Source organism: Scardinius erythrophthalmus, assembly GCF_964197995.2.
Source record: "Scardinius erythrophthalmus genome assembly, chromosome: 1".
NCBI lineage: Eukaryota > Metazoa > Chordata > Actinopteri > Cypriniformes > Leuciscidae > Scardinius > Scardinius erythrophthalmus.
In genome coordinates this window covers 34,337,787-34,360,372 of record NC_138221.1, presented here as the reverse complement: position 1 = coordinate 34,360,372, position 22,586 = coordinate 34,337,787, and the positions used below count along the sequence as shown (strand labels likewise).

The 22,586-nt window shown below is 41.5% G+C and overlaps 1 protein-coding gene across 1 annotated transcript in view; it reads right to left on the bottom strand.

The window, feature by feature from the left end:
* The window catches only part of col5a3a (collagen, type V, alpha 3a), a 64,466-nt gene that overhangs the window by 28,762 nt on the left and 13,118 nt on the right, over positions 1-22,586 (bottom strand). The window contains exons 2-7 of the mRNA XM_081370765.1: positions 21,404-21,571; positions 21,073-21,286; positions 19,717-19,879; positions 7,662-7,784; positions 1,404-1,853; positions 49-168 (exon numbers count right to left, since the gene is read on the bottom strand). Coding sequence (XP_081226891.1) covers positions 49-168; positions 1,404-1,853; positions 7,662-7,784; positions 19,717-19,879; positions 21,073-21,286; positions 21,404-21,571 — 1,238 coding nt within the window. The remainder of the gene's footprint in view (positions 1-48; positions 169-1,403; positions 1,854-7,661; positions 7,785-19,716; positions 19,880-21,072; positions 21,287-21,403; positions 21,572-22,586) is intronic.

Below are 22,586 nucleotides of genomic sequence, written 5' to 3'. Positions count from 1 at the left end.
ACCTCAAACATGCTTGCAAAGCCCGGAAACAGAAACCAGAGCACATACCTCATAGTCCGTGATATTAGGGCCAACTGTCACTGTGGAAACCAAGAGCTCGTTGTGCTCATCGCCGTAAAGGTCATCACTAAACTCCTCAACCTCTGGTGTTTTAATCGGCCTCTCCTCCTGCACACCGACACAGCAGAATCAGAAGTGGCACAGCCATGGCAACCGCAACCATGGAGATACCGAGCAAAGTCAGTCATTTCCACTCTACACTAGTTTGGCTCCACTGGGCATCTGAGCTTTAGAGACACTAAGGCCCGAAATATAGTCTACACAATTACATAAATGCAAATGCGAAATGAGTTGCATTTTCAGCATTACCACAAGGGGGCGCTATATTGAGAACGTTAAAATAAATTTCAGGTCAAGCCGCCCTTCAAGTAAGCTAGTGTAACGGCTGAGCAACAGTATAATGAAAATCTTGCTTGAAGTTACAGCATTAAAGAGTAACAGATGTTTGAATGTAACTCTATCGCCCCCTTGAGTACTGAGATTTGTTTGTAATGAAAGAATGCATACGCAGCATGTGCATGTGAACTTGCGTTGCGTTTGCATACTTGTATATGTTTCTGGCCTAACTGTGCTCCGCATCTCCACTGTTGACTAATTAAAATGTTAGCGCAATTCACAGGTGCAGGTTATAGAAACGTTCTGGTTTCAAAGCATAAATACTGCTGAGCTGGTGAGTGTGGGGTAGGAGGTTTTAATAACAACAAAGGATGTCAGCATGAAAGCCGAATGTTCTGCCAGCCAAAACAGCATGAAAAGGAGGGTGAGCAAACCTGGCACACTGATACTGGCATCTGAGTTTTACCTCAGCAGAAGCTTGATTCATTCAGTAAAAACTAAATCTATCAAAGCTGTCAAAGGGAAATGTTTGAAAAAGACGCATGAAAATGGATTTCTGTCAGACGCAGTCCTATTTTTCATTCTGTCTTGGAGCACATCTTTCAGTTTCAATCTGTATAAAGCGTGCCAAGTCAAGACATAAAAGTACACTCTAAGTGTAACTCTACGCCAAAACCCGAGTAATATATGCATCATGACTCGCATTCAACTAGTGACGCGCATCAAAGTGTCACAGTTGAAATGAGCCGTAATTCATATGCATTTTGAGTCGACACATCTCACTAAAGCTGCCAACTATGACTACAATGTAGTTATTTTATGAGCACAACATCTGGGAAGAAGAGTATCGGTGCAGTTATTGGGGAGGTTAGAATGAAGGAGGCTGGTTAGTACAATGGGTGACTAGTGGTTAAAATGTGCGAGGGAGAGTCAGTGATTGGTCAGGAGAACGATAGGGAGGGAGGAGGAGGAAGTATGGGCAACTACACTGGCACTTAATGTTCTACCTCCACCTCCATCTTTGGGGATTCAGAAAATGCAGGTGCCAACACAGACTGGTCCTCAAGATCTGTCACAGTAATGGGTCTGGTGTGTTCGTCCTGATAGGTGTCGGGTTCATGAGTGGGCATGTCGGGTATGGAGTCCATCAGATCGACCGTTACTGTTGGAGATTGTACTGGTGTCTTGGGATGCTCCGTCGCAGGTGGATCCGGCTGCTCTGTTGCAGCTGGTAAAGCTCCTCGATGAGCCAAATACTCCGGCAGCTTAGAAGAAACCTCAAGGAAACCTTCTTCAAGAGCTTCGGCCTCCTTTCTCTTCTTACGAGATTCTTTTTTGCCTTTCTTATCTTTCTTTTTTTTGTTCTTTTTGCCTTTGCGGCCCTTTTTGGGGCGTTTCGTTGGTTCCGCAGGCTCGTCTCCCTGCATGATGTCATCCAGGTTATAGATGGGATTGACCTTTTATAGATGGGGCAAGAGGTCAGAGGTTGGGGATAGATGAGCAGAATTAAAATTGTTCAAGACATTCTGACAGTAGGACAACACAACATACAGACACGTATATCACTGGCAATGTCTATAATTTAATCTAAAATGAAGGTGTCTGACTGATTCCACTAGACAATGTATATTATTCTCTTTGCAAATTAGGTCAAAGTTCAACTTGTTCTCAATTCAGACAGGCGCTACATTATCAGCCCACAATTCAAGGGGTCAGAGCTGAGCTGCTTACAGGCTATTATGAGAGGCTCTGACTGAATGGACTTGATGAGGCCTGTCAGGGGGAGATTATATGAATAATGTGAGAACCAAAGCGAGGTGTTGAGATGCCAAGTCGGGCAGGATAGAATCGGATCAGTGTGAGCTCTGGTAATAGGTCAGTAATGTGAGCAGTGCTGATGAATCCCGTCATTAGTCCCTGGTCTCTCAGCTGTTGTGGGAACTGAAAGCCAACTGGCTCTGCCTTTGAACGGCTGCCGATAGACACATGTACGCAGACATTTACATTCAGCACACTCGCACAAAACTGGCCGTGGGAGTTGTGAGGAGAAATGAATGTACGATGACCTTAAGCGTTCCTCCCAGAAGGCCGCAGAGAAATGCTAACCCACTGACATGATTACTCGCTGGGCTGACTCACCCGCACGTGCACGTTCACAACAAACACAAATCATCGAAATCGAAAAAACATGTTCAAAATGTCCACAAAAAATATCACATTCTGAAAACAAGTTATGGGGGAGTCTAAGAAGTCAGCGTTGATTTAAAAGATAAACTGTGGTGCTGTTCACATAGGACGTGTTCTTGCATCTTGTAGATAGATATCTGTTAGCACTCTTATTCATCTTAATAATAGTTGCTAGGCTGGCGCAGAACCCCAATAATTATGCGATTTAAGATCTGAGGCAATCACCTAAACCTTAATTTTCATGTCACTGGGGCCATAGGAAAATGTCATGACAGCACTCATGTTTACACTTGGTATTAAGATGTGTTTTGGTCGATTGGATCACAAGTGGACGATGCTAAATACAGGTAAAAAGGGCGTCTAAACCGTTTTGAGCTTGTCCACTTTTGACCACTTTCAGAGGTAGTCAAAAACGCATTCGACCGGATTGCTTTCATAGTGTAAACTCTGATCTGGTTGAATGTGTTTGAACAGACATAAAAGACTGTATACTCTCTTTCTATTGACCTATTGACCTAAAATGCGTATGGGAAGCTAGCCAGACAGGATCTACACTTTGTCGGCTAGAGACCCAAATTTGGTTTGAAGATGAAAAACGTACAATGTTCTCTCACATGATCCTTCAGAAATCATTCTAATATGATGATTTGATGCTCATGAAACATTTCTGATTATTTTCAATACTGAAAAAAAAAATATATATATTTTTGTGGAAACCACAATTTTTTCCAAGATTCTTTAATTAATAGAAAATTTCAAAAGCATTTATTTGAAATATAAATATTTTGTAACATTATAAATGTCTTTAATGTTACTTTTGCATACTTGCTAAAAGTCTTTTTGGCCCCAAACTTTAGAACAGGAGTGTGTAAATTAGTATATATACAATATTGTATTAAGTCCATCAATTGAGAATGAGTTTTTAAAATGTTAGCACTGAGCTAAAGGCCCCCATTATAATCATTATTATTATCTAGTCATTGTTTTGTTATTATTGTGCCAAAAAAAAAAAGAATCCGTTCCGCAGTTATACATTTCAACATAAAAATATCTCTATTATATTGGTTGTACAAAAAAAAAAAGTTATAATAATAACAAGGTCCCTAGAGCTAACAGTGCACTAGTGCATAGGCGACATGTCAGGGTTCTGTCACTTCGGTCTAGTTAATTTCTTGGTTTTGTGACAGAGCTCTGACACTCCCTGTTTTGTCTCATCTCTGTGTGAGTGTGCGGTTCCGAGCGCGCTCGGGCCGTGCACTCACTTGTCTATGTGCCTTGTTATATGTGCGGGGCATGGTGTTTGGATCCCGACATGTCTGTCTAGTTAGGTTTCGGTTCTGTGTCGGGATTCGGACATCAATGCTCCGCGTGTTTGTTTTCTTTTGTGAGCGCACGGAATGAGCTTTCGCTCGTTCTCGTGCGCTCTGTCTTGTCACGTGAGCGCGCGCGGTTTCGAGTTCGCTCGAGCCGCGCGCTCTTCTGTCTGCGTGTTTTTTCTTGTCTTGTGCTGTGTAGCACACAGCTAGTTTTTCACTGGCTGTGTGCTTTCATGTTATGTTTTGTGTGAACACGTGGCTTATGAGTTTTCACTAGCTGCGTGTTCATGTCTCGTTTTGTGTTCTAGTCCTGTTTGTTGTGAGCACATGGCTTGTCATGTGTTTCCTTGTGCCATGTGCTCTCCTGTCGATTGTCTAACCCCGCCCACCTTGTTACCTGATTATTGATTCATTTTCCCCACCTGTCCTCCCTCGTTACCTGCTTTGTTTGCTCTCCCTATTTATTCTCCTTGTGTTTGCAGTTCTGTGCTGGTTCGTCGTCGTACACTGTGTGTTTCCCTGCTGTGTGCTTCAGTCAAGTCCAAGTCGAAGTTCAAGTTCAAGTCCTAGTCCAAGTCTAAGTCTGTCTTGTTTTCCCCCTTGGGGTAGTTTTTGTTTGTGTTTTGTTTTATTTTGTGATATATTGAATAAAAGACCTTTTTCTCGCAATTGAGCCCTCGCTCCCTTACTCGACCTGACAGAACGAACCAGCCATCAGAGGACTCAGCAGAAAGATGGTCATCTTCCTGTTTCCATCTCCCAGTGCTCGCCCCTCCACTTGTCAGACGATGAAGCACTATGGCAAGCTCTTTTCTCTTCGCCAAGGGGTGTCTACAGTGAAAGAGTTTGCCCACCAGTTTGTCATCACTGCGGAGGGGCTTGATATTAACAACACTGCGCTCAAGGACATTTTCAACAACGGCCTCAATGAGCCTGTCCCTGCCTGGGAGATGGGAATGCTGGGGATACTGTCATTCTGGCAGTTTGTGGGGTTTGTATACAACCGTGGGGAGGAGGGTGGCCTTCCACCTCTCGGTCCACCTCCTATTCACCTCACAAACTGCCAGGTCCCCAGTCCTCCGATGACCCCTTCGGGGAGAGGGAGGAAGAACAGTTCTGCCTCCTACCCACTGGCGGTCCAAGAGGCTGCAGCGCCCCCACTGGCGGTCCAAGAGGCTGCAGCGCCCCCACTGGCGGTCCAAGAGGCTGCAGCGCCCCCACTGGCGGTCCAAGAGGCTGCAGCGCCCCCACTGGCGGTCCAAGAGGCTGCAGCGCCCCCACTGGCGGTCCAAGAGGCTGCAGCGCCCCCACTGGCGGTCCAAGAGGCTGCAGCACCACCTCGCTCTCGGAAACGGAGGAGGAGAAGGAGGAAGGCTTCCTCCATACCCCAGGACCAAGAGGTCGTCCCAGAGCCTGCTGCGGGTCCAGAGGCCATTCCCAGGCTCCTTGCCCTGCCGGCGCCACCCAGGCTCCTTGCCCTGCCGGCGCCACCCAGGGTCCTTGCTCTGCCGGCGCCACCCAAGCTCCTTGCCCTGCCGGCGCCACCCAAGCTCCTTGCCCTGCCGGCGCCACCCAAGCTCCTTGCCCTGCCGGCGCCACCCAAGCTCCTTGCCCTGTCGGCGCCACCCAAGCTCCTTGCCCTGCCGGCGCCACCCAAGCTCCTTGCCCTGCCGGCGCCACCCATGCTCCCTGTCATGCCGGTTTCGGACAAGCTCCCGGAGGCCGTCCCAGAGGACCGTCTGTCCTATGCCCACTGTGCATCCTTTGGAGCAGTGATATTTGTGGGATTTCCCTTCCTCACTATAATCCCTGTCTTTCCCAAGTCTGGCCAGTCTGCTCCGCCTGCCCTGATGGATCTGCCCTTGCAACCTGCCCTGTCGACGCCACCCAAGGCCCCTGTACTGTCCTGGCTCTCAGCTGGGACTCCTGTCCCGCCGGATTCTCCCTGGTCAGTCCCTCCGGCACCACCCTGGCCCTCAGCCAGGATTCCAGACCCGCCGGAGTCTCCCTGGTCAGTTCCTCCAGCACCGCCCTGGCCCTCAGCCAGGATTCCAGACCCGCCGGAGTCTCCCTGGTCAGTTCCCCCAGCACCGCCCTGGCCCTCAGCCAGGATTCCAGACCCGCCGGAATCTCCCTGGTCTGTCCCTCCGGTTCCACCCTGGTCTTCTGCCATGACCCCAGATCTGCCTGAGCCTCCCTGGCTCAACCCGTCCGTCCCTCCCTGGTCCTTCTTTTTGACTTTTTAGATGTTCCTGCTGGCTCTGACTTGGCTCCCCTCCCTTCCTCCCCACTTTGTCTCTGTGTCTTGATCTTCCTGTCTTGTATTGTCTGTTGGTGAGTTGTCTTGTCATGTTCCTGTCTTGTTTTTGATGTCCCGCTTTGGGACGCCAGGTGGCGTCCCTTGGAGGAGGGGTAGTGTCAGGGTTCTGTCACTTCGGTCTAGTTAATTTCTTGGTTTTGTGACAGAGCTCTGACACTCCCTGTTTTGTCTCATCTCTGTGTGAGTGTGCGGTTCCGAGCGCGCTCGGGCCGTGCACTCACTTGTCTATGTGCCTTGTTATATGTGCGGGGCATGGTGTTTGGATCCCGACATGTCTGTCTAGTTAGGTTTCGGTTCTGTGTCGGGATTCGGACATCAATGCTCCGCGTGTTTGTTTTCTTTTGTGAGCGCACGGAATGAGCTTTCGCTCGTTCTCGTGCGCTCTGTCTTGTCACGTGAGCGCGCGCGGTTTCGAGTTCGCTCGAGCCGCGCGCTCTTCTGTCTGCGTGTTTTTTCTTGTCTTGTGCTGTGTAGCACACAGCTAGTTTTTCACTGGCTGTGTGCTTTCATGTTATGTTTTGTGTGAACACGTGGCTTATGAGTTTTCACTAGCTGCGTGTTCATGTCTCGTTTTGTGTTCTAGTCCTGTTTGTTGTGAGCACATGGCTTGTCATGTGTTTCCTTGTGCCATGTGCTCTCCTGTCGATTGTCTAACCCCGCCCACCTTGTTACCTGATTATTGATTCATTTTCCCCACCTGTCCTCCCTCGTTACCTGCTTTGTTTGCTCTCCCTATTTATTCTCCTTGTGTTTGCAGTTCTGTGCTGGTTCGTCGTCGTACACTGTGTGTTTCCCTGCTGTGTGCTTCAGTCAAGTCCAAGTCGAAGTTCAAGTTCAAGTCCTAGTCCAAGTCTAAGTCTGTCTTGTTTTCCCCCTTGGGGTAGTTTTTGTTTGTGTTTTGTTTTATTTTGTGATATATTGAATAAAAGACCTTTTTCTCGCAATTGAGCCCTCGCTCCCTTACTCGACCTGACACGACAAGCATTTTAATTCATATGCATGCCTGTGCTGTTTATTGGCTGGCTTAGATGAGTGCACTGGGAGCCGAGCCCAGAAGCCAGAACAGTAAAAAGTGCAAACAGATAAATGTAAATGTGGAATTGAGAAGCCAAGGCAGCTCAACCACTCAAAGGAAGTTTTGACAGGGCTCTTCCAAAGAAAGAAAGACATTTTTGGCCAAGCTGGAACAAATTATGTCTTCATAAAATGTAGCAATTCTGTGGAAAACTGTGAGGCTGGTTGCTCAAGGTTCATTGGAAAAACAAGTGTCTCTTCCTCTGTTTGCATATCATACTTAAATGCTAAAATATGAGGAGTCTGTAGGATAGTAAAGGGGAAAAAAAGTTATGTCATATAAATGTAAAATAAATCAGTTGGAAATAACAAGAAAAGAAGGCTTTTTTGACTACATGAGGAGCCACACTCACAGAGGAATCACTAACCTCATCAGGGTCCAGGCTCTGGGTATTGTAGGGCAAAGGGCTGTCGCAATCGGGAATGTAATCTTGGCAGTAGTCAGCCGCAACCTGAGGATCATCCACGAGCAGGAGCTGCTGGATCTTGCCCTGTACACACACATATACCACTCTCATTGATGGGGTAATATTCACATGTACTGCATTACATTTTGGAAGTGCACTGCAAACAAGAGTTTATGCAACAGGAAGAACAATCTTTCCTCATTTAAAAACCAATATCTTCTCACACTTTTTCGATTTTCCTCTTGGACTCTTTTTAGTTATCAATTTATGAACAACAGGCCCAGTCTTCTATAATGCAGTGTAGTCCTAACTCAAGCCACACACAAAAAAAATGAAGCCAGGCACATGACATGCGGACAAAAAATGTTTCTCTCGTTTTAGTAAATACTGACCACAAAGTAAGAATTTGATCCCACGCACGATTTATTAATTCATTTCCTCATTTTAGTACATTGTGTCCACATTGAACTAACTTGTTCCCTCATTTTGATTGAACTAAAACAAGGGAATTCATTTTTACAACTTGGCCACGATTTAGTAAATCAAGGGAACAAATTATTATATAGTGCACACGATAAAACGAGGGAAAGAATTAGTAAAATGTGCTGACGTATTAGTAAATCGTTGGAAAATGTGGGAACTGCTGCACTCAATTTCACACAACTCGATTTGTTGTTAGAATGACAAGAAGTTACAATTTTAGGCTGGTTTGCCTCAGCAGTCTAACAATGCTCATCAGTAGCTATGTTTCCATCCACCTTTCTTTGGGATATCATATAAAAAAACACTGAATGGAAATGGCAAGATGCACATAAATTCTAAAAATGCGCATTAAAAAACGTATGCGCTCAATTGAGGCTGATTTTTTATCCAATACTTGCGCATGAACTATGATGGAAACACATTTACCGAATAAATCCCTCAATGTATAACACAAAAAAATCTCACGTGACTGCCTCAACAGATGATGTGATTGGATAACCGGACTAACAAGGACCAATTTCATTGCACAACATCTCAAATGTTGCTCTGACCATTCTGAAATGCCTGATCAGAATGATTTGGTTTAATTTCCTCACAGAAGCATCTCACATGACAGAGTTCCCGAACACCAGCATCCGAATGCAAGATAACGTGACAGAGTTTATTGCATTCGTCTGCGCGCTCTGAGACGCAAGTCATTTATGATGGGGGAAAAAGAGCCAAACTTCCATTTTTATTACAGATATTTTACACCAATTTCCCAAGAAATGGCGATTTTATTCTCTTGAAACGCTTCTTTATTCATGAATGGTTTGTTCAAATACATTAAATTTGCAACTTTGGATGGATACTGTCAAAATGTTTGAGATGGCCAATCAAATCAAATCAATCAATAAAAGTTTTAATGGTGAAAAGGTGCAAGGTAAGATGTGAGTAGCTAAATATTTATTATTCGTTTTAAAATAAAAATGACCAACAGTAATACCCAGTGCTGCAAAATATTTTTTTGGCAAAATTTTCAGTTATAAATTGAACAACTACTATCATTTTACACAATTTATGTAATGTAATCTGTAATTGAATGTGACTAGACAATAAACATTAAGGGCCCTATTTTAAAGATATAAGCGCACGGTCTAAAGCGCAAGGCGCAAGTTCCCTTAGGGTGTGTCCGAATCCACTTTTGCAAGTTTATATATATTTATTTATATTTATGTTTATATTGCAAATAAACTATTTTGCAAGTTTGTGTATGGTATGTTGTTTTGTATTTAATGAAACTCTGAAATCTGATTGGATGAACAGTTACAGTATAATACATTATATTAAAAGACCCTGGGACGTAACATAAGTAATAAAATATATGTTAAATTTACTGCACACACCTTCGCACAGACACCAGTGAGTGATAAACACATTTTAAATGTTTGGAAAAAATTCAATTCCATACTGAATTCTTAACTGAAAATATCTTTAAGACCTATTTCTTTTTTTAAATCAAAATGCAATACCATAGGAGAGAACGCCCCCTACTGAAAGGCACCCATAATACAACTCAATTGTTTAGACTTTCTGAATAGCTGAACAGCACTTATATACGGTATGATATCCACAATAAAGAGATCTTTCTTCATAAGGCCATTGGAGAATCTGTGACTCATCGCTGGGGTCCTGCCAGAACATCAGTGGGTGGAAGAACAAGAAGTCAAAAACTGGCAATACCCAAGATACCACACAAACTCACTCGGCAGTAGAGTACAGCCCGACCACAGCATTTCTCACAATCTGACATTTGCTGGATCTTAAAAGAAAAATAAATCAGTATACCTAGCCAACTAATTAAACTCCACTGATCCCACCAGTTTATATGTCGGCTGAATTTAAGGTCATAAGACATGCTTGACAACTCAAGGACTCAATAAGCCAGTTAACACAGTTCTGCATGTTTATAAAACAACCATTTATGATCAGTGAAACAGAGTCCTTGTTTCGTGTGTGTGTGTTGTAGTTTAGTTCTCCAAGACTTCCCCAGAACTTAAGTAATTTGTAAGAATCTGGAAGCAATAGATGCATTAGCCCTGACCATAGTCCCCAGGCTCCTGAGCAGCTCTCCCACGCTGAGAGATTTGGACCGGAACATAAGCCCTCTGGATTCCCCTTGAATCCAGGGCCTGGGAACTGGCCTCAGATCAGGTTAAACTTGCACATCCCCCAGTACCAGCCTCACCCAGATAACCCTGACCCCATGACCCAGATGCAGCTCTATTAGACCCAGAGAAAGATAAACGAGGAGAATTAGTCATCATTTACCACAGTGGTTCAGCACAGCAAGGAAGGATTAGAGGTTACACTTTATTTTAAAGTGTCCCTGTTACAATGTAATTATACATTTAAGTTCTGAGAAATACTAATTAACTAAATGTACTTACTATAGGGTTTGGGTGAGAAATGGGGTTTGGATTAGGGTTAGTCGAATGTAACTATGCATAATTTATACTACAGTAACGTGTAACAAGAACAGTGTAAAATTAAGTGTTACTGGATAAGATTAGATTGTTCTGTTCTTTAAGAACACAAGAGGTGGTAGAGACTCTTAATCATGGCACAAACGGAGATGTTAAGCAACAAAGGTGACTGACTGTCTGGCTTTGCTGCCCAGTCAGTCAGTCAATGACTTGTACATTTTTTATGGAAACTGGCTTCAGACCAGCTTCTAAGTCATCATCACATCTGGTTAGCTTTAGGGTTAACATGTAGATCTAATGATGACTAAAGGGGTTTTCCTGGTATAGAACCTGAATCAACACATTGGAAAAACTTAACTTAGCAAAGCTATACTATGCACGTTTAAAGGGTTAGTTCAGCCAAAAATGAAAATTCTGACATTAATTACTCACCCTCATGTCGTTCCAAACCCGTAAGATTCTTCGAAACACAAATGATGAAATTTGTGATCAAATCTGAGAGATTTCAATCCCTCTGTTGACAGTCTATGCAACTACAACTTTGACACTTAAAAATGTTCATAAAAAGCTCGTAAAACTAATCCATATTAATTGAGTGGTTTAGTCCAAATTTTCTGAAGAGACTCAATTGCTTTATACATTGAACAGATTTAATTTTGTCTTTTATTCACACATAAATATTCATTTACTCAAACATCAGCTGTGGTAAACGAAAGCTCAAGCATGTTCGCTTGATGTGCGAGAACCAATGAGTTAGTTGTGCAGCAGCTGTCAATGGAGGAATAGAAATCTCTCAGATTTCATCAAAAAGATCTTCACTTGTGTTCCGAAGATGAACGAAAGTATTACGGGTTTGGAACTAAATGAAGGGTGAGTTATTAATGAAAGAATGAACTAGGGTGAACTAACCCTTTACGTTTTGATTTTGTTTTTGAGGTATTCTAGAATAGATTTTCTTGCTGGAATGTTTAAAAAAAAAAAAACATTATTTTTCCACATATTTACATTATTGCAGCACCTCTCTTTCCAGTCTGTCAGTAACGCTCTGTTTCATTTGAACATGTTTTAGAAAATGATACACCCCTTATCATAACACCGCTAACTCAAACAGGCCTCGCCACTTTTTTTGCGTATGCCTTGGGCTAGATTTAAAAAAAATATATTATTCTGATGATATAATGGAAGAGGCAACGAAAGAATATCATTGATCATGATGTCTGATCTCTGATTTGGTTGAAAAAAATTTTTTAATAAATGTTTAATTTATTAATTTGCTTTCTGGTTACAGATGTTATTTTTAACTAACCACATACACAAGATTGTGGGATATCACAAGCAGCAAAGGACAGTCCCTTTAAAAATGGTCTAGATTCAATTTAATAGACAGGATATTACGCAAACATTGGATTGGGACGTGCCATGATGTTCCCTGCCAGAAAAGACTACATTTTTCAGGTTTTTGACACAAATATAGTTAACCCTTTAAGGTACTACTCAACCGTTTGGTAGACCCCACTTTAAGTCACTATATTTAATTGAAAAATGCATCAAGCTTAACTCAACCTGAATGAGTCATCTCTATTGTTTGGTGTAGTTGTGCAATGCTAAAAAAAATCCACTAGATGGCGCTGTGTCTGTGAGCAGCATGCCTTTTTATTGTTCCTTCAAACAGCATGTGACACAGCAAAAATTTACTCATCCTTTGATGACGCATATCGGCGGGACTTTTAAAGGTAAAACTATTTTGTTGACATATTATCGTTTCAGAGGAGATGTTAAACAGAATTATGTAACTTAATTAAACAAAAATAAGTCTTATAAGGGTCAAATAATTTTTTCAAAAAATGCTCTACCAAACGGTTGAGTAGTCCTTTTAGGGTAGAGAAGCTAGCTAATGTTGGTAAAATTAGCTAATGTTGGTAAAATTAGCTAATGTTGGTAAAATGATACATTTAATATTATTAAATTACATATTTGATGAGAAATATTTGATCAATATAGTATATAGTATCAATATAGTATCTCATGGGCTCAAGATACTATCTCGTGGGCTCAAGATACTATCTTGTGGGCTCAAGAAAGTAACTCGTGGCCTCAAGATTGTAACTTGTGGGCTCAAGGTAGTAACTCGTGGCCTCAAGATAGTATCTCGTGGGCTCAAGATAGTAACTCGTGGGCTCAAGATAGTAACTTGTGGCCTCAAGATAGTAACTCGTGGCCTCAAGATAGTAACTCGTGGGCTCAAGGTAGTAACTCGTGGGCTCAAGGTAGTAACTCGTGGCCTCAAGATAGTAACTCGTGGGCTCAAGGTAGTAACTCGTGGCCTCAAGGTAGTAACTCGTGGCCTCAAGGTAGTAACTCGTGGCCTCAAGATAGAAACTCGTGGCCTCAAGATAGCAACTCGTGGCCTCAAGATAGTAACTCGTGGCCTCAAGATAGTAACTCGTGGCCTCAAGATAGCATCTCGTGGCCTCGAGATAGCAACTCGTGGCCTCGAGATAGTAACTCGTGGCCTCGAGATAGTATCTCGTGGCCTCGAGATAGTATCTCGTGGCCTCGAGATAGCAACTCGTGGCCTCGAGATAGCAACTCGTGGCCTCGAGATAGCAACTCGTGGCCTCGAGATAGCAACTCGTGGCCTCGAGATAGCAACTCGTGGCCTCGAGATAGCAACTCGTGGCCTCGAGATAGCAACTCGTGGCCTCGAGATAGCATCTCGTGGCCTCGAGATAGCATCTCGTGGCCTCGAGATAGTATCTCGTGGCCTCGAGATAGCAACTCGTGGGCTCGAGATAGCAACTCGTGGGCTCGAGATAGCAACTCGTGGGCTCGAGATAGTAACTCGTTGGCTCGAGGTAGTAACTCGTTGGCTCAAGGTAGTATCTCGTGGCCTCAAGATAGTATCTCGTGGCCTCAAGATAGCAACTCGTGGCCTCAAGATAGCAACTCGTGGCCTCAAGATAGTAACTCGTGGGCTCAAGATAGTAACTCGTTGGCTCAAGGTAGTAACTCGTTGGCTCAAGGTAGTATCTCGTGGCCTCAAGGTAGTATCTCGTGGCCTCAAGGTAGTAACTCGTTGCCTCAAGATACTAACTCGTTGCCTCAAGATACTAACTCGTAGCCTCAAGATACTAACTCGTGGCCTCAAGATAGTAACTAGTGGCCTCATGATAGTATCTTGTGGCCTCAAGATAGTATCTCGTGGCCTCAAGATAGTAACTAGTGGCCTCATGATAGTATCTTGTGGCCTCAAGATAGTATCTCGTGGCCTCAAGATAGTATCTCGTGGCCTCAAGATAGTATCTCGTGGCCTCAAGATAGTATCTCGTGGCCTCAAGATAGCAACTCGTGGCCTCAAGATAGTAACTCGTGGCCTCAAGATAGTAACTCGTGGGCTCAAGATAGCAACTCGTGGCCTCAAGATACTAACTCGTGCCCTCAAGATACTAACTCGTGGCCTCAAGATACTAACTCGTGGCCTCTAGATACTAACTCGTGGGCTCAAGGTAGTAACTCGTGGCCTCAAGATACTATCTTGTGGCCTCAAGATAGTAACTCGTGGCCTCAAGATAGTAACTGGTGGCCTCAAGATACTAACTCGTGGCCTCAAGATACTAACTCGTGGCCTCAAGATACTAACTCGTGGCCTCAAGATAGTAACTCGTGGCCTCAAGATACTAACTCGTGGCCTCAAGATACTAACTCGTGGCCTCTAGATACTAACTCGTGGGCTCAAGGTAGTAACTCCTGGCCTCAAGATACTATCTTGTGGCCTCAAGATAGTAACTCGTGGCCTCAAGATACTAACTCGTGGCCTCTAGATACTAACTCGTGGCCTCTAGATACTAACTCGTGGGCTCAAGGTAGTAACTCGTGGCCTCAAGATACTATCTTGTGGCCTCAAGATAGTAACTCGTGGCCTCAAGATAGTAACTCGTGGCCTCAAGATACTAACTCGTGGCCTCAAGATACTAACTCGTGGCCTCGAGATACTAACTCGTGGCCTCAAGATACTAACTCGTGGCCCCTAGATACTAACTCGTGGGCTCAAGGTAGTAACTCGTGGCCTCAAGATACTATCTTGTGGCCTCAAGATAGTAACTCGTGGCCTCAAGATAGTAACTCGTGGCCTCAAGATACTAACTCGTGGCCTCAAGATACTAACTCGTGGCTTCAAGATACTAACTCGTGGCCTCAAGATACTAACTCGTGGCCACAAGATACTAACTCGTGGCCACAAGATACTATCTCGTGGCCTCAAGATAGTAACTCGTGGCCTCAAGATAGTAACTCGTGGCCTCAAGATAGTATTTCGTGGGCGTGGCCTCAAGATAGTAACTCATGGCCTCATGGCCTCTTAATATGACTTGTTCTGAATGTTGTTCTTTTACTATGAACAGACATCTCAACCGTTTGGTAGAGCACTGTATCTAAAATACTGTAGGATCTAATTTAAAAAAAAATATTGATTGTTGTTATTGTTATCATAATTGAATAAAAAATGCAAAGAAATAATTTTTCCTTTGCTTTTTTCATGGTGCGTACCTTAAAGGGTTAAGGATGCTCTTAAGATGATTCTTTGCTCTTAACAGGATTTGTTAACAATGAGACATTGTTTTGGGCTGGATTCTGGCAAGTATGGAATGGAATGGGAATTGTGTTTCTTTGGGTGGGGTTTTGTCAAAAACAACTAGAGCTACAACAGGCAAAGGCATTGCATGGGAGAATTTGAGGGGGTAAAGTTATTGCCGTGGGTGGCTAGAGGACATGTGGTGTGTGCTATGCTGGACTTGAAGAAACATTAGTTTTTTGTGGTGGCAGCAGACAGAGGACCCTTACATATCCATTAGTCTGACAATAGCATTCCCTACATAAAGGCTCACAGGCCAGACTGTTAGTTGTCGTCCTGAGGGTGCAACCACTCCCTGTGCTCTCTACTGAGGTCCAGTAGACATAAGCATGAGGATACAGCCAAAAGCAGTGATGAGTCTTCAGTTCTAATCTATATCTAGCTAGAACCATCAAGCACAAGCAAGAGAAGATGAGTCATGCAGTTTCTGCATGAACCTAAGCAACCAAAGCAATACTCAATATTTATCAAATGTTGAAACTCATGAAGACTCCAGAATTGTTAGTGAAGATAATGGAGATCTTATAAAATAGGCAGAGTAGAAGAACAATTAATTTTGTCACCTCTTTGCAGCCTTTAGTCGCTGCCTACAACACACTGGATCCTTCACTGGAAACCGAAAGTAACTTACTCCCGCTAAACGTTTACTCTTTGAATTCTTGCACATGAGAACAATACAAGCAGACACCATTATGACAAATAGTTTACTAAGAAATATTTCCTACTAAAGCAAGGCAGCATTTGACTCTGGTCAAGCGTATCCAGCAGCAGACTGGTGGGAGTGGCCTTGGACGACAATATGCCCAGTGCATTATGGGTGTCGATGTTTTCCTATTTGGCCTTTTTTAGACCAAAAAGTAAAAAGTACCATTTTAAGTTGTGCTGATGCTGGGATAAACCAAAAATGATATGGCTCCAGAAATACAAACTCTTCAACAACACATTTAAACGCATTACGTTATCTCAGAAATAGCCCCAAAAATGGACAAAAAGGGAAGGGTCATCTAAAATACAAATATTTGTGAATATGTGCTCATTCAGACAGCACTAATTCACAGGTGAGCAGGGTGGTACTTCCAGGTATTCTCTAGTAGTGGAAACAAGCCTGAACAGCATCTGTTTATTCCTCGCTGAGGAGCCCAGTGTTAGCAGTCCCGACAACTGCCTCTGATCCACTCAATTCCAAACTATTCAATTAAACAAAACAAACAGACTGCCACTGCTTATTCCATTAAAGCAAAGCAGATGAATAAACATATGAATTTTGAATGAACTTAAATCATACTGATCTGAGAGTTCCTGTCAACTCTCAAGAGAAATATCTTGTTTGCTGTTTGTTTCAGTCACAGGGGAGTATGATGAGCATACACTGCAGCATGTATAAAGACGTTGATGAGAGGAGGGTTGAAGGAATATGAAAATAGAGTAAAGAGTGAGAAAGAAAGAGTGTGGATAAGCACAAGAAAGCCTGTTACTGTGTTTAGCTGTTCAATCTCACAAAACTTGTCCAGAACATCTCTGGGTCATATTTCACCTCAGCCCCAGTATAAATGATATTTGAATTAAAAAAACTGTAATGTAAGAAATAAATCAGTAAACAAATAAATCCATATTATTTACATTGTAAAGTATTTTACATCATTGTAGTATTTGTTGTAATGCCTTTAACTTCATTTTATTAAATTAAATTAAAAATTATCTTATTACATTAATAAGAATGTAATGAATCATCATTTGGAATAAAAAATGTAAACATTATAAAAGTAAAACATTCAGATGCATAATTATTTTTCATTCAGATGCATTATTATCCTTAAAAGTACACTGTAAAACCCAACAAGTTAAGCTAACTCATTTCATTTGAGGACACTGATTGCCTCAATTCAATTAAGTTTATAAAAACAATAGTTATGAGTACTCTGAACTTATTTAAATCGAGTCCACTAAAACAATATTTCTTAATACATGATTAAACTTTACACTGCATTTAAATACTTTATATAGCTGAACTTTATTGAGTTAAAAACAGTGAAATGACAAACTTTAAATGAACTCAGAGCACTTGCAGTTACTGTTAGCTCACAATGTCACACACAGTCAAATTCAATAAGTTAAGCTAACTTATTACATTTGAGGACACCGATTGCCTTAATTCTTTTAATTAAAAACAAATTGTTATGAGTACTCTGCAATTATTTCAGTTGAGTTTACTAAAAGTAGATATACATTGCAGTCAAGAAATTAAGTGATTAATTAAGTGATTATTGAGCATTAGTGATTAACACCTGCTGTTAACAAGCAGAATCAATGAAGGAAAGAGAAACAAAAGAACTACAACTGACTTCCAACCACAGCCTTAGATGAAATCAACCCAGGATAAAAGACGTTTAAATCTCTAAAGATCTCAGCAGAGGAGGATTAAACCACTACACAAACAGCTTTACCAGCTTCACTTATTACTAAACAGTTTGACTTTTGTCATGCGTCTACAGAAGTTGTTATTGAGAATGAACAGAGGGTTAGATGCTAATGATTTATTGAGTTTCATTTAAAGACACCATGATATAGATCAGTGTTTGCTTTAGTTGGGCTCTTGACCCTTGACTTTATAACACCAGTTTTTCCTCTGGCTGCTGTAACTGAGTGTTTATGAAACACATTTGTTACGGCACATACGCCAAAAGAAAATATGAGCATGTGGTTGTGTTTAGATGATAAAAATCATCATTTAGTGACTTGATTCTCTGATCTTTTCCAGAGCCTAATCTCTAATTAGACAGGTGATGTATTACTTGTATTATTCATTATAATAGAACTGATTCTGCTGTAAGGCCCATTGTTGTGACAATCAGATTTTAAAAACCTCTATGGTATCATGCTGACTTACACAGTAATCAAGAATCAGCATATGAATCTCAACAATGGTGACCATTAAAACATGATTTATGCTGCAATGCATGCTGGGAGCCATGGATAAGTTTTGTATTATGCTAGTACCCAGCATGCATTGCAGCATAAATCATTTTTTAATGGTCACCATTGTTGAGATTCATATGCTGATTCTTGATGTCTGTGTGAGTCTTAGTAATGCAATACCTTTTCTGTGAAACTTTTTGTGCACAACTATTTGTAAAATCCTTCATATTATCTGATGGTCACAACATGGCTAGCTCTTATGCTGTAGAATCACAGTTTTGAGTAAAACTAATATGTTGCCCTTGTTGAGATCAGACTCTGAATGAAATCAGTGAATCAAGTCACTAAATGATGATTGACATCATCAATCCTTCACCATCAACACCCGATCAGACTTTTCCTTGCCTTTTGTGCCATAACAAATATGTTTTATAAACACTCAATTATAGCAACTAAAGAAAATCTTAATTGCAAAAGTCAAGGGCCAAGAGCCCAACTAAAGCAAACGCTGATCTCCATCATGGTGACCTTAAATTAAACTCAAATCATCAACTTCTAAACCTTTGTTAATTCTAATAAGAACTTCTGTAGACGAATGGCAGTAATAAAGTCAAAGTGGTTAATAATAAGTGAAGCTTGTAATGCTGTTCGTGGAGTTGTTTAATCCTCCTCTGCTGAGATCTTGAGATATTTAGTTTTTCTATTTGCATGCGTTTTCTTCAGTTGCAGCGCGTTGAGCTCTCTCGGACACCATACTTTTTTGCTTCCTAGTCTTAATTCAGACTTGTGGAAATAAAATATAAAAATTATACAATTTAAGTGTTTATTTCATTACACTTTTTTATTTATGTCAGTAGATTTGAATATTAATGAATATATTCCTTCAGAGTGATCACGGGTGAATCTGACTGCAGTCCTACTACACTTATTAATATCTTTCACATCTACTGCAGTCAGATTCACCCGTGATCACTCTGAAGGATTCACTCACATTAGCTGTGCACTTGTAATGACACATCAAGGATGTTAAGAGGCTAAAAGCAGGTTTAAAACTTGCCCCATTGAAGTCAACAGGGTTCACATTTTAAAAAGAGGATAACATGGTGTAGGCAACACCGTTTTTTGTCGTTGTTGTCTGTATTGACAGCACTCCAAATTTACAAAAAAATGAGCTCAATGTTAAAATTGACCGGAGTTCTCCTTTAAAGGAGAGGAGACGCATTTGAAATAAATTTGAATAAAAGAATAAGTTCCATCTATTCATCATATAAAGCGATTATGTCTCTTCAGAAAATTTTCAGAAATATCACAGATATAATTTAAAATATCTTAATTTGAGTTTCGAAGATGAACGAAGGTCTTACAAGTTTGGAATGACATGAGGGAGAGTACATGATGACAATTTTTTATTTATTTTTGCATAAACTATTCCTTTAACTTGCCTAACCTGGCTATTTGTGTGCATGTGAAAACATTTACATGTCCTTGTATTCCAAAAACCAGTATGTCTAATGGTTCGTACCTCAAAAACTTCCTCATCTAGTAACCGTGTCCCGAAAACAACAATTCCGTCAGTGCTGACCACAGGGTTGTCTCCGCGCATTAATTCCAGTGTCTGCACCTTCTTACAGTCCAGGTAGAGAGTAACAGATTTGCCCTCCACGCTGTAGGCTATCCGATGCCATCTGAGAAGAGACGACAGCAGGGTTAATCGGTGTCAAAAACAGCAGAGCTCTATCACAGTGCTATCCCAGGGAAATGATATTAACTGATCTTTCAGGAGCATGGCTATTAGAGGTGGATAATGGGTCGTGTAAATGTGAAAGAGCACTCTATATATTGGCACACTGACACTGCGGTACCATCGCCACATCAAGAGCCAAGCTGAAACATTTCTTTTGTTTGCAAGAGCCACTTTTAAAGAGCCCTCTTTCACTAACATATGTTGGAATTATGTCTATTAGTAATAATTTATTAATGAATGCAAGGCATGACTCGTAGCATAGTGTGAAGAAGACTTAATTAATTCCAACATTATTTGACAACAAACCAGTTCACTTTCCTCTGTTTACACCTGGTATTAACATCCATCTCAGCTAATCTGATTAAAGTACACAGCACTAAATATAGGTCTACATGCAGTCCAAAACATTTTGTGATCACATCACTCAAACCATATTCAAAGGTAGTCACAAAAAATTATGAACATATTTTGTAATATAAATAAAAACTAATACGTTCTGACACATCACAGACAAAAAAAGAATGACAGTTTACTCACCGATCACGCAATTAATATCCAGTGTAATCTGCAATTTACCTTGGCAGATTATATATAATCTGACCACCTGAGATGAATATTAATACCAGATGTTAAATAAGGTCTTTGAATGTCTTGTATTCACTCAATCTCCATTTAATTTACACATTTGCATGTGTGAAATTCAATCTAAGTAAGACAGAGTGCAGAAGCTTAATGAATATGATTTAATTCATGAATGCATCCTCACGGTTTTACTGTGAACATTTCCACATACCCGCTGTTCCACAGAAATGTGATCTTGTAATCGTTAACTGCAATTTGATAACCTTCTCTTTCTATGGAGTTATTTTCCTTTTTCTGCTGACATCACTAAGGCTGCATGGGCTACTGTATAATGTTTACCAATAGCCCATATATTATTGTTATTATTGGTATTAGCTATTCAGGCATTAATTTGGCACTATAACATTCAGTATAAAAAAAGTCCAACATTTATCACTATGAAATAGAGTGCATTACATTATGGAAGTAAAATAGGGTAATCGCTCATCGTTTTTCAAAGAAAGAAAACTTCAGGGCACTCCGAGGCTACTAAGACTGCATGAAAGCACTCACTTCCCATCAGCCAGATTTATTTTCTTAAAAATGGGGTAGAGATCTGGAGCCGGCTGGCCTCTATGGTCTTCATAGAGGAATACAGGTGACCGGCCCATCTCCAGCCCCAGCTGTTGGACTCCCTGCTCATCATACAAAGACAGTAGGAAGAACTGAGTGTTCTTCTTAGCCTTCACCGTGGTCATCAGAGAGAAGTTCTCAGGGAAAGCAGAATCTATTAAATAAAACAGCAAAGCATTGTCCACATAAAACACAATTTACACTTCAGGAAATAAAACAATGGCCTAAAATGCTTGAGAATTTGTGAAAGTACATTTCAAAAAGTCCATACCTGGAAAGAACTGTTTAGTTGGGGCGCTGAGTTGAATCTTTTTGTTTATTCTGTAAGCCATGTCTGTTTCTGATGTGTCCTTTCTCTCGGTGCACAGACCAGTATCTACTGACACTCCCTCCATGTCTTCAGACAGCTCCAGTACCCGTAATACATCGATCAGATTAGCTGTACACAAATGAGAGAAAATTAAAACATAAAGTTTCATTTCTAGGCCACCATAGACTACCCTTGTGAAAAAGAAGTATACTTTGGCCTGGTTTAACAGACATGGCTAAGATTAAGCCAGGGTTAGGCCTCAGTTCATTTAGGACATTTAGTAGTTTTTATAAACGTGCCTTAGAAAAAAAACATTACGTGCATTTTAAAAGTAAATCTCTGCAAAGCTATTTCCAACTTTTCGAAGAACTAAAAAGAACTTCGCCGTGAGTTTATCGAAGCCTTGAATCACATTCAGTCTCTTCCACGTTACGTGTGCTGTGCACATAAAAGCGAGCTTGAGCAATAAGTTGCTGGCTGCAGTTCACTTAATAGCCAGGTGTCGCTAATAACAAGGGTTTCTAAATTCTACATATAGCAACTTTAAAAAGTCAGGGCCAGATTTACTAAACAGGGCAAATTAGCGTGAGAGCACAATTCCAAAAAAGTGCAGATGGGAGTGGAAAGTGCTTCCCTGAGGAGGGAATGGAGACGTTATGTCAGTGAATGACGAAATGGGGGTTTCGCTTAGAAGCCTATCCCCTTCGAGTTCTTACAAAACGAGTCAATGGCAAAACAATGCCACGGGTCTGCGGAATTTGCATAGCGCAACTCCACCCCATCGTGTGGGTATAAAAGAAGCAGTGCGGCAATCTCGCATTATGTTATGCTGAGGAGTCGAAACTGAACTTCTGGCTGTTCCAGCGGTACAACGGTTGTGGCAGGGGATGAAAACACGTGCTCGGTGGAGGCTTACCATGGAAATACACATGTGGGGGTTGCCCAAGCGGGGAACCATGCACATGGAAGTAATATGCCATTTATGGGTTTACATGGCACCAAAATGGCATATTACTCAACAATTAGTTAATAGTCATGTGTCTCAACAAGTAAAGTCATAACATAATGATACATTTGCAAATCATTAGTTAATGATTAATTAAAGCAGACAACTGGAAGTTGAAGTACATGACTTTGACCAACT